The following is an 11,953-nucleotide window of genomic DNA, read 5'->3' as shown; positions in this document are numbered from 1 at the left end:
ATTAAATGAAACATCGTTTTTTAGCAGATTATTAAATTAATGATATATATATATCAGAAACGAGATATATTCAATTTATGTACCATAAAAGTTATTAATATTGGCAGCCTAATATTTAGAGCCTCCCGCATCCTTTACTACTGTACATAATATGACATACTGTAGTATTTTAAAACGCGCCAAAAAGTATGCTAGAAATAAAATGAATAACAATATGTATCGCCATGTATTCGAGGGAAAACAGTGAAAGAGCTATCGAAACTTGGCCATCGCTAGCTAAAGAAACGACAACCAAAAGAAAGTTGCAGTTTAGTTTACGTGTTAAAATTAATCGCAGGTCGTGAAGCTGATTTAACTAAAGTGAGTGCCCCCGTCGCCCGTCAATATACCCGCGTGTATGCACCCACAATTTCATTGAAAAGTGACGAGTACAACGGAAAACATGAGCAAATGAAATTTCGCACAGATCGTTCGGCTTGCTCCACGCACTTACACACACTTGCACTCGCTCACAAACACACACACACTCACACACTAAAATCACATATTCGCTGAATATTGCAGAAATATTAATGCGAAAATCAGCAAGCATTTTGCAATAATTAGTGAAGGCGAAGATTAACAGCTATTTGACCCACGAACGGTGATGCAACAGCCCTATTGATTTTGCCCACTTTCACCGCTTACAACATTTTAGTTTGGGCTCGGTTTCGGTTTCGCATTTAGTTTTTTAGTTTCACCAGCAGGGCAGCCAATTTGCATACGCATCGGCAAGGCGTGAACTTCGTTTCCAGATGTAAATTAGATCGTGTGTACTTGCAAAGTCATCAGCCCCCTTTAAAGTGCGCTCTTTATCGAATTAGATTCCCTGGCATTTCCGATTTGTTTAGCCATTGGCTCTTTATGTATTTTTGGGAGAAAGTTCGGCCCTCAGCCAAAGTGACCCACTGACTTGACTAACTGGGCTTGATGTCCAAGCTGCAATGATAAGTTGATAACCGGTTCTGCACAAGGTGCTTCCCCCCAGCCAACGCAGTGGAAATGGTCCAGGGCCAGATCCCGTTGCAGACCTAATCTCTGGGAAACAACCATCTGGTTGAGCGAGAGCCATGTACACATACTATCAACTCATAAGCCGAAAATTCTAAAGACCCGAAGCCGTTGGAGTCGCGAAGCTTGAAAGCCGAGGCAGCGCTACGAAATCGAAATCAGAATACGCCTGTTGCTGGCTCATTTTCATGGCTGGTGCTGTCGCGCATTCGATTTCAGTTTACTCCCAGACCCGACGACGTGCAGGTTGATTAGCTAGCTGCCCAGCCTGTAGCTACCCAAAGCTGAAGCCGCCCAGCACGCACACTTTGAAACGTACTCGAAACCTATTGCACCTGCACACAGTCGCGCTCTAATCAATTCTAAGTAAATAAATCAAAGTTTGAAAGTACAGGCAAAGTCAAACGGTACGCGCGAGCACACGAGACCCTCCTTTATTTGTCTTTGAAAGAAGGCTATATTAAATCTTAATTGATTTGTTTCTTATGTTTTTTTTATAAATATTTTGTAGCTTCATCATGTCGGCGAAAGCAATCACCGAGGCCTCTGGCAAGGACATCCTGAACCGCCATCTCAACACCCATGGCGCCGGCGCGGCCACTTGCCGTTTTGCCACAGTAAACTCCACGACAGATTGGTCCAAGCTCGCCGTTGACCATCCCTGGCTGCTGACCACGGTGAGTGCCAGTTAAAAATAGCCGCGGAACTCGACGATTGCGAATCAGCCGATATGTAGGAACAACAATTGGGCCAGCGACAACAAACGCTCGGCGGGATTGTCATTGAACTTGACCTCGTGGTGGACGCTTCAACCACCACGCCGATGCCGAATGACTAAGCGCGGCTCCTGATAAGAGCGAATTGGGCGCCAGTCGGTCGCGCGAGTTGTTCGCTGGAATCTGCGGAGTAGACGGACGGACGCGGGCGCAGACGGACAGCTCACCCCATGGCGCACTCTGGTTTTTATCAGATTGCCGGGGCCCCAGTCGTAGGTCGCGTGGCATGGCGTGGTCTTGGCCCGTTTGGTTATCCGCCGGCGGATCAGGCTCACCTCATTTGCGAACACGATAAGCGTGCGTGGAGATTGGGATTCTCGATCACGCAGCTATCTCTGATTGACCTTCCGATCGATAGTGGAAAGTTTGGCTGTAGCCATGTACTTATCTTGAGCACTTATTCAGGTTGAGTGGGCAATACGGGGAAGCAAAAATGTTCCGGGTTTTTTTTAGAAAACCTTTATCATAGAAAACCATATGTTCGAAATCTTATCATCAAGTAATTTGTTGATTTTGGAGCGTCCCAATTTATTGGCCTTACCTAGCATTGTTGCGCCGCCTGAATTTTTGAAGAATAATTTCAATTTAGATTTGCACGCACTGCAGGAGTTTTTAGAGTGTGATTGAGTCGAGTGGGGGATTCAGGGAACTACTCTACTATCTTTCAAACAATTTTCGCAAAATAATATATTCCATTGAAATGTGATCAGTTAACACTTATCTTTAAGTTGTTTGTTGACTTTAGAGGGAGCGCCCCTATAGTCTTAATAATCTAAAGGTAGGATTGTGAAACTCTCATTAACAAGAAGGTGTTTTAATTTATGCCATATAGATAGAAAGTATTAATACTTCATTTCTGATCTATAATTTATGGTTTAATAGCCTTATTGTCTTGTTGTCACCTTTTTCGTTTGAAGTGCATAATACTTTTATTGCGTTACTGATAAAGATGTTTTTACCCCACTGAAGAGGGATAACCCAACAATCACACACAATATAACTCCCTATATATAAGTAAATGCAGATTAGCTGCCTGGATTTCACTTAGCTATTTAGTTTAATATTATTTACTCGTAATTTTATATGCAATTATGATAGAGCCAAAATTCAGTGAGCAATAATGGGAGTTCTTTCGGCTTTAATTACACGACAAAGTGAATCGCCTGACGGGACGCCTCGGATGATATTTCGTAGTCGGACTGTTTGCTCAATTTACACTCGTACGATCTTCTAATAAGCATATGAGATGTGTTTTTGTGTGGGCACAAGTACAAGTTCGGGTAAGGGTACGAGCACTGGCATTGGCATTGTCATTGCCAATGACGCGGGAACGACCCCTGATGTTATCGGCTGATCTTTTCGACAGATGCTGATCGTTGGAACCGGCTTTTTTACTGACGAGCCGAGATCAGAAGGCACAAGTTCAACGATTTGTCGCTTATTTCATTTAAATTTAGCATACATTTAATTATCACCATCCTTTCCTTTGTTGCAGCCGCTGGTGTGCAAGCCCGATCAACTTATCAAGCGCCGTGGAAAGCTGGGACTAATTGGCGTCAAGAAGAATTTCGAGCAGGTGAAGCAGTGGATTGGCGAGCGCCTCAACAAGGACCAGAAGATCGGAAATGCCGTGGGAAAGCTTAGGAACTTTATCATCGAGCCTTTTGTGCCCCACACGGATGTGAGTTCTTAAATGGTTTATTTTGTGTATATATACTTAGCACAATTATATCTAACCCAATAGGCTGAGGAGATGTACGTGTGCATCTACTCGCACCGCGCCGCAGACACCATTCTGTTCTACCACCAGGGTGGCGTGGATATTGGGGATGTGGATGCTAAGGCCGTGAAGTTGGACGTACCTGTGAACTCCTCTCTGTCGTTAGCCGACGTGAAGAGCAAGCTGTTGAAGGAGGTCAAGGACGCGGGCACCAAGGAGCGCATTGCCAAGTTTGTCAGCGCATTGTACACGACCTATGTAGACCTATACTTCACATATCTGGAGATTAACCCGCTGGTGGTGACAGCCGACAATTTGTACATCTTGGATTTGGCGGCAAAATTGGATTCGACAGCTGATTTCATCTGCCGTCCCAAATGGGGCGAGATTGACTATCCCCCTCCGTTTGGTCGAGATGCATATCCCGAGGAGGCCTACATCGCCGACCTGGACGCCAAGAGCGGAGCTTCGCTGAAGCTGACGATCCTTAATCGTAATGGTCGCATCTGGACGATGGTGGCGGGCGGTGGCGCCAGTGTTATTTACTCGGACACCATCTGCGATTTGGGTGGTGCCTCCGAGCTGGCCAATTATGGCGAATACAGTGGAGCTCCATCGGAACAGCAGACGTACGAGTACGCAAAGACGATTCTCAACCTGATGACCTCCTCGCCAAAGCATCCCGATGGCAAAGTGCTGATTACCGGAGGAGGCATTGCGAACTTTACCAATGTTGCTGCGACCTTCCAAGGTGAGAGATTGATACCGTATCTTATCAGCGATCAATCTAAATGTAATACTCTGTGCAGGCATCATCACCGCCCTGCGCGAATTCCAGCCGAAGCTAGTCGAACACAATGTATCGATCTTTGTGCGACGCGCTGGACCCAACTATCAGGAGGGTCTTCGAAAGATGCGCGACTTTGGCAGCACCCTGGGCATCCCACTGCATGTTTTCGGACCCGAGACCCACATGACCGCTATTTGCGGAATGGCTCTGGGCAAGCGACCCATTCCTCAAACGGCAAGCGTTGAGTTCTCGACGGCAAACTTTCTGCTGCCCGGTGGACAGCAGGCGCAGGCCGATCTCAAGGCGGCCAGCGATGCCTCTGAGGCGTTGGGCTCCGGTTCCGGTAAGTAGAGCGGAATGAATTGTGAAGTAGTTGGGTGATGTATAAGTTTGTGTGCGGCTAACCTGGGATTTCACTTGTACATTTTAGCTGTAATTCAATGAACTTTTTGTATCCCGCTAGGAATTGCAATGCATCGATCGACCTCACTTATCTGATCTCTCTCTCTTTTCTCTCTTTGTATTTTGTATGTTTGCATTGCTCGCCCTCGACTACAACGACAACGAAATTTGTCGCCACACTCACCAAAAAATTATAAAAATATCCACATAACCTCCACCAAATTATTAACAAAACCAAATATAAAACAAATTTGAAATGCTCGTTTGGCCAACCGATCTGCACTTGATCTGATCCGATTCTGCACGGTCTGATCCTTCATAACCCCGTGTTCGTGTAATGTGTGTGTTTGTGTATCGTACTGGTTTGTCAAACTTCTACACGTCCTGATCTCGCTCTCTGCTCCTCCATCATCATCCAATCGATTCCCGACATCGATCTCGACTCGTTTTTCGACTCGTTCCATTTGGGATAGCTCTGAGCCCGACCGCAGCTAAACCGATTAAACTACCACCTATCTCAGCAGATGAGGCCGACAGCGCGGCCATATCCGGTGCTCAGCGCAACGGATCGAGTCTGAACCGAAAGTTCTTCTCCAACACCACCAAGGCGATTGTGTGGGGCATGCAGCAGCGGGCGGTGCAGTCGATGCTCGACTTTGACTTTATCTGCAGGTTGGTCAAATTCTCGTCATTAATAACAAATATCATAATTGATTATTTTCTCAGACGCGATGAACCTTCTGTGGTGGCAATGGTATATCCTTTCACCGGCGATCATAAGCAGAAGTACTACTGGGGTCACAAGGAAATTCTGATTCCTGTCTACAAGAAAATGTCGGACGCCATTCATAAGCACAAGGAGGTCGACGTTATGGTCAACTTTGCTTCCATGCGCAGTGCATACGAATCGACGCTAGAGGTGCTCGAATTCCCCCAGATCCGGACGGTGGCCATCATCGCTGAGGGCATTCCGGAAAACATGACTCGCAAGCTTATTATTGAGGCGGATAAGAAGGGAGTGGCAATCATTGGACCAGCAACCGTGGGTGGCGTTAAGCCCGGTTGCTTTAAGATTGGCAACACCGGCGGTATGCTGGACAACATCCTGCACTCGAAGCTCTACCGTCCAGGCAGTGTTGCGTACGTTTCGCGCTCCGGAGGAATGTCCAATGAGCTGAACAATATTATCTCAAAGGCCACCGACGGCGTAATTGAGGGAATTGCCATTGGAGGAGATAGGTACCCAGGCTCCACTTTTATGGATCACATTCTGCGGTATCAAGCCGATCCGGAGACCAAGCTGATCGTCCTTCTGGGAGAGGTTGGTGGAACCGAGGAGTACGACGTTTGTGCCGCTCTGAAGGACGGACGTATTACCAAGCCTCTGGTGGCCTGGTGCATTGGTACCTGCGCCAGCATGTTCACTTCGGAAGTCCAGTTTGGACATGCCGGATCCTGCGCGAACTCCGATCGGGAGACGGCAACAGCCAAGAACAAGGGCCTGCGAGATGCCGGCGCCTACGTTCCAGATTCGTTCGACACGCTGGGTGAACTTATCCACCACGTGTACGGCGAGCTGGTAAAGACTGGTCGGGTAGTGCCGAAGGAGGAGGTGCCACCACCAACTGTGCCCATGGATTACTCGTGGGCCCGCGAGCTGGGTCTTATTCGCAAGCCCGCGTCATTCATGACGTCGATCTGCGACGAGCGTGGCCAGGAGCTGATCTACGCAGGAATGCCGATCAGCGAGGTCCTTAGCAAGGACGTCGGCATTGGCGGTGTCATCTCACTGCTATGGTTCCAGCGCTGCCTGCCTTCCTACGTGTGCAAGTTCTTCGAGATGTGCCTGATGGTCACTGCAGATCACGGTCCCGCAGTTTCTGGGGCTCACAACACCATTGTGTGCGCCCGTGCTGGAAAGGACCTGGTGTCCTCAGTCGTTAGCGGTCTCCTGACCATCGTACGTTAATTCATCCGCATTTCCATTTGCAATATAGACTGTAACTCTGTTTTAACCTTTAGGGGGATCGATTTGGAGGCGCTCTGGACGGATCGGCTCGACAGTTCTCTGAGGCATACGACACCAACCTGCACCCAATGGAGTTCGTAAACAAGATGCGCAAAGAGGGCAAGCTTATCCTGGGTATTGGCCACCGTGTAAAGTCCATTAATAACCCCGATGTGCGCGTGAAGATCATTAAGGAATTCGTGCTGGAGAACTTCCCTGCGTGTCCACTTCTCAAATACGCCTTGGAGGTGGAGAAGATTACCACCAACAAGAAACCGAATCTTATCCTCAATGTGGACGGTGTGATAGCCACCGCATTCGTGGACATGCTGCGTAACAGCGGCTCCTTTACCAGGTGAGCGAACGGCGCGTGTATTGAACTTAAGAACAGCAACTAACTAACTCCTAACTTACTTGCACTTTCAGTGAGGAAGCACAGGAGTACATTAATGTCGGCGCAATCAACTCGTTGTTCGTTCTGGGTCGCAGCATAGGATTTATTGGCCACTACATGGACCAGAAACGTCTCAAACAGGGCCTGTACCGTCATCCGTGGGACGACATCTCATACGTCATTCCCGAGCAGTACAACTAAGGCGTGCAGATGGAGCCGCGATGATGTTATATATATATTTACGTATATACAAGCATATATATTATTCGGAAGTTGTTGTAGTTAAGCACAGATGTATGATGTTAGGCAAAGAGGTCACCCGCTCCACTGGCTGGAAGGATCCATTGCGGTCTATCCGCGCAGATGTCTCTCCCCAGATCCCTTTTCCTCTCACTTAACCTGCATTTAAAGTTCTTAAGTTACCATCATTACCCCCGTTGTTTTTGTAAGCGCTGCGTGTCCGGAGCCCTTTGGGGTTTTGGAATCTAGACCTAGTGAAATCTAGTGCTCCGAGCCGCGCAACACACCAGTACCCCCGGCATAACATTATTTGATACTTTTATACTTTAGTTTGGATGCTCACAATTGTCTAGACAACAAGAGAATAAATTGTTGCAAAAGCTTAATTTTATTTTCGTCACCATTCCTTTACTTTTTTTCTTTAAATCCCACGCTTCCTTTGCCAGCATCTCGAAGAGAAACGGACACTGCAATAGTTCCTGCTGCACTGAAGCACATTTATTTATAAACAATTACACGAATATTTACAATGCACAAAAAATGGGAGGCAGCCTTGAGGAAATGCAATTTCCCTCGCAAAGTTTGCGTCTTTAAAAATTCACCGCAATTAAATCGCACAAATGCTTTGACTAACTAAAACAATGAATTGTCTTTTGTCTCGAGCAGTTTAATTTGCTGAACAATTAACAAATTGGAAACGCACACACAACTAAGCGTAGAATCTCATTAAAACCAGGAACCCCTTAACCACCAGACCACCTCGGAAAGTGGCTTCTATCTCATGCGACGCATTCTGCGATCCATCTTTTTTTGCTTTTTCTCGTCCACCTGGGGATTATCGTCCTGGGCGTTGCGCTGCGACAGCCACGGCTGAATGATGGAGCCCCAGAGCATCCATCCAGCTCGGACGGGCGCCAAAAGCAGCACCAACCAGAAGTAGTTTGAGATGAGGGCCAGCAGCAGGGTGCCGGAAGTAAGGATGATCAAATCCTTGACGTTTCTGCAGGGAGAATCATGTGTAAGTGAAGTGCTTCAAAGCTTTAGTGGGTGCACTTACTCCGCGATGCCGCCTTCCATATTTAAGTCGTTGCCGGAGTCCAAAAGAGCACCGCTTTCAGAGTATTTGGCCTGCGACATGAACGCCATAAACTGGTAGGAGCTCCCCAGGATCAGCAACGACAGAATGTGCATAAACTAATAAAGAACGAAATGCTGATGATTGAGTTCATTGAGGGGGGTTTTCGGCGGCCTACCACTGAGGTTTTGGTGACTTCAAAGACCAGGAAACTGAGGAGCAGAGCGGGTGCAGCGCATCCAATGGCCATGTTCCGGTAGAAAGTCAGTGTAGTTTTGTTTTCCTCCACGATTTGCTTGGCGCCTTTCGTGCCCTGTTTACCCTTTTGTTGGGGCTGGAAGTTGTAAAGCGGTTTTATGTAATCCTCGAGAGCGTTATCCCTGTGCTAGTTACACTTACAGCCATGGTGGGATTGCAAGTTGTGTGTCAGCTATTTCAAAATCTAAAATCGGACCACTATTTACGTGGCGACGTCTTCAACTGAACAAAAAGGTGTTGAAACGACAGTGTTGTGAAACGTGCGCATCACTTATGATAAGCATGGCCGTAGAGAGAAAGTGGTATTAAGGGTATAATTGCCTTTAAAACTGTAATGGAAAGGTGCTTAAGCAATTTTATTATTTTAATTTGCTCTTACATTATTTATTACAAATTGTTGCACCCACAATATATTCAATCTACGCCCATGGTGCTGGCTTATTAAAAATATAACTTGCCATTCACAGCGCAACGGCAAAACAGCTGCTGGGCCCTCAGCCAAACAATCGACCTTTGGATTTTGGATTTGGCTTAATTTTGTATTTTAGCTGCCCAACGAGCTGTGCGGTCACAACATGAATATGGATCAACTGGTGCAGTTGAACAATCAGGCTGGCGGACGGGACAAGATCGCCCGACTCATTCAGTATGCCTCGCGTGCAATGTGGGACTCGCTGGAGTCCGCCAATTCCAGTCCCGCGCTTGTGGACAACTTCAAGACGATTGAATACATCCTGAGCACATTCCGCAAATGTAGGTATTCTAATGCACCCCACGAGCAAGTAGCTAATCGCATTTCAACTTAGTACTCCGTTTTGGCAAGTGCGTTGATGTATTCTACGGCGCTCTGAAGACCATTCACCATCCGGATCTTAACATCCGTGTGACGCTCACCTTGAGCAAGCTGTCTCAATCGCTGTTCCTCTTCGCCGACCACTTCCTCTGGCTGGCCAGGACGGGACTGACGGCGGTGAACGCCAAGCGCTGGTCCAACATCGCCAATAAGTACTGGCTCTTCTCGATCATCATGAACCTGTGCCGGGACTTCTACGAGATCCTGAGAGTACTGGACCTGCATCGATCCGGTTGCAAGGGCGGCATCTCGCGCTGCCGCATCCCCACGAGCATCAACTCGCCGGAGGACTTCAAGCGCCTTGCCCTACAGTCCTACGTGCTGATGCAGGGACACAAAGACATTGTTGTGGACACGGTGAAGAATGTGTGCGACTTCTTCATTCCGCTGACCGCTCTGGGTTACACAAGTCTCACGCCCCGGACAATAGGACTCCTGGGTGCAATTTCATCGCTGGCCGGACTCTGGGCTCTGCTGGAACCGAGGGCCAAGCTAACGCCTGCATAACACCTGATATTGGAAACCTTGTAGATAAGGGCCCGTATTTCCTTGTATCTATTTTAAGTGTTGTATGTATTGTATTTGTATTTGTGCTCGGATTAAGCTGAATGATAAACGAACGATTTTATTAAACCGCCACCTTGCTTATCCTCACTATGTCAGCGCCCCTGGGCGAATGGCAAACAGCTGACGCCATCCCCGCGGACGCGAATGGCATATTGCTAGAGTAGTGTTTTTTTGCTGTTTATCAAACGCCTTTTGGCTAATGGTTCGCAGTCCGGTGTCGTTATCACGGAATTGACGAGACCGATGCGTCACCTGAGCGTGGGCTGCATCCGGACACCATGAACTACTCGTACTCCGCGCTGTCGCCCGGCGGTAGCGGAGGATTCGGTGGCGTTGACCAGCACAACCGATGTTGCCGAAACAAGGCCTGGTGCGTCAAGGACATCTGCGGCATTGTGTGCGTGATTATGACCTGGCTGCTTATCCTGTTCGCCGAATTCGTGGTCATGCGGCTGATCCTCCTGCCTAGCAACTATACCGTCTTCAGCACCATCAACATGATCATATTCCAGGCACTCGCCTTCCTGGCCTTCGCCTCGCACATACGCACAATGCTCTCGGATCCGGTGAGTTGCTTGCCAGTCTGGCCATGTACTTCTACTATTACCTTATCTATGAATGTAGGTGGCAAAAGTGCCTAATGAGCATGAGCTTTGAACATTATTTTTCCTATATTTTCGGTATATGTATATGTGTACAAATACATACATATATGTATAAAAAGTATAAGATTTATATATTTATTTATAAATTATTATATCTAAATTATCATGTGCTCCATTAATTATAGGGCGCTGTACCGCGCGGAAATGCCACCAAGGAGATGATCGAGCAGATGGGCTACCGTGAGGGTCAGATGTTCTACAAGTGCCCCAAGTGCTGCAGCATCAAGCCGGAGCGGGCTCATCACTGTTCCGTCTGCCAGCGCTGCATTCGCAAGATGGATCACCACTGTCCGTGGGTGAATAATTGCGTGGGCGAGAACAATCAAAAGTACTTTGTGCTCTTCACCGTAAGCTCATCTCTTTTACCTCTTTCAATCGCCCAGTTAATGCCTCTTCTTTGGCTGTCGACTTGCAGTTCTATATCGCTTCGATCTCCGTGCACACACTCTTCCTGGTTCTCACCCAGTTCGCGGAGTGCGTGAAAAACGACTGGCGCACCTGCTCGCCGTACTCTCCGCCGGCTACTATATTCCTGCTGCTCTTTCTCACCTTCGAGGGCCTTATGTTCGGCATATTCACCATCATCATGCTGGCCACTCAGCTGACGGCTATCCTAAACGATCAGACGGTGGGTGCTTTGCTTGCTCTCTCTGCACGGGATTGTACGGATAACATACTCGCATTCCTCTCTCCAACAGGGCATCGAACAGCTGAAGAAGGAGGAGGCTCGCTGGGCGAAGAAATCGCGCCTCAAGAGCATCCAGTCGGTGTTCGGACGCTTCTCGTTGGCCTGGTTTTCACCATTCACGGAGCCCTCGTGCCGCACAAGATTCAACTCGCACTTCTATTCGGTCTGAGGGATGCGATTGGAATGCGGATTAGCTTAATCGAACAATACTAACCAACTAACAAACGTACAAGGCAACAAGTTGTTGCTACTTGTTGCGCCTCTGAGTGCAATTTTGTATTTTGCAATTGCTATTTTTCGATCAATTGTCAACTATATATTTACTACAAAGCGTACATATGTTTGTGTGTGTTTAGGCCTAAGCGAAGGAATTAAATATCCATTTCCGTGGCCGGGTGAAGATGTGTACTTACCTGACAGCCCTACTAAATGCCTTGTGTACATTTTTTATTTATTATCAAGTGAGA

At 47.5% G+C, this 11,953-nt stretch overlaps 4 protein-coding genes across 8 annotated transcripts; 3 read left to right on the top strand and 1 right to left on the bottom strand.

The window, feature by feature from the left end:
* The first annotated feature begins 205 nt into the window (after window positions 1-205).
* Window positions 206-7,766, top strand: LOC6734687 (ATP-citrate synthase). Of its 5 annotated transcripts, none has more exons than XM_039292079.2 (9): window positions 206-360; window positions 1,562-1,727; window positions 3,322-3,507; window positions 3,571-4,297; window positions 4,356-4,679; window positions 5,263-5,410; window positions 5,465-6,698; window positions 6,761-7,101; window positions 7,173-7,766. In XM_039292079.2, exons 2-9 carry the CDS (start codon window positions 1,569-1,571, stop codon window positions 7,339-7,341), a joined length of 3,288 nt encoding a protein of 1,095 aa, XP_039148013.1. In that variant the 5' UTR covers window positions 206-360; window positions 1,562-1,568; the 3' UTR covers window positions 7,342-7,766. The 5 variants fall into 5 exon arrangements, with proteins under 5 accessions (XP_039148013.1, XP_039148012.1, XP_016027883.1 ...); XM_039292078.2 differs by having other exon boundaries at window positions 5,260-5,410; XM_016181836.3 differs by having other exon boundaries at window positions 5,212-5,410.
* A 260-nt stretch (window positions 7,767-8,026) lies between these two features.
* Window positions 8,027-9,001, bottom strand: LOC6734686 (transmembrane protein 208). The gene is made up of 4 exons (XM_002081657.4): window positions 8,855-9,001; window positions 8,634-8,789; window positions 8,438-8,574; window positions 8,027-8,380 (listed from the first exon to the last, which is right to left on the bottom strand). The coding sequence occupies exons 1-4, from the start codon at window positions 8,858-8,860 to the stop codon at window positions 8,155-8,157; spliced, it is 525 nt and encodes a 174-aa protein (XP_002081693.1). The 5' UTR covers window positions 8,861-9,001; the 3' UTR covers window positions 8,027-8,154.
* Window positions 9,002-9,180: 179 nt separating this feature from the next.
* LOC6734685 (peroxisomal membrane protein 11B) lies at window positions 9,181-10,199 on the top strand. The gene is made up of 2 exons (XM_002081656.4): window positions 9,181-9,466; window positions 9,520-10,199. Exons 1-2 carry the CDS (start codon window positions 9,289-9,291, stop codon window positions 10,071-10,073), a joined length of 732 nt encoding a protein of 243 aa, XP_002081692.1. The 5' UTR covers window positions 9,181-9,288; the 3' UTR covers window positions 10,074-10,199.
* A 63-nt stretch (window positions 10,200-10,262) lies between these two features.
* On the top strand, window positions 10,263-11,916 carry LOC6734684 (palmitoyltransferase ZDHHC3). Its single transcript, XM_002081655.4, has 4 exons — window positions 10,263-10,699; window positions 10,924-11,145; window positions 11,214-11,426; window positions 11,497-11,916. The coding sequence occupies exons 1-4, from the start codon at window positions 10,412-10,414 to the stop codon at window positions 11,653-11,655; spliced, it is 882 nt and encodes a 293-aa protein (XP_002081691.1). The 5' UTR covers window positions 10,263-10,411; the 3' UTR covers window positions 11,656-11,916.
* Window positions 11,917-11,953: the final 37 nt, after the last annotated feature.

The sequence above is a fragment of the Drosophila simulans genome, chromosome 2R, assembly GCF_016746395.2.
Source record: "Drosophila simulans strain w501 chromosome 2R, Prin_Dsim_3.1, whole genome shotgun sequence".
Lineage (NCBI taxonomy): Eukaryota > Metazoa > Arthropoda > Insecta > Diptera > Drosophilidae > Drosophila > Drosophila simulans.
This window is presented reverse-complemented; position numbering and strand designations above follow the sequence as displayed.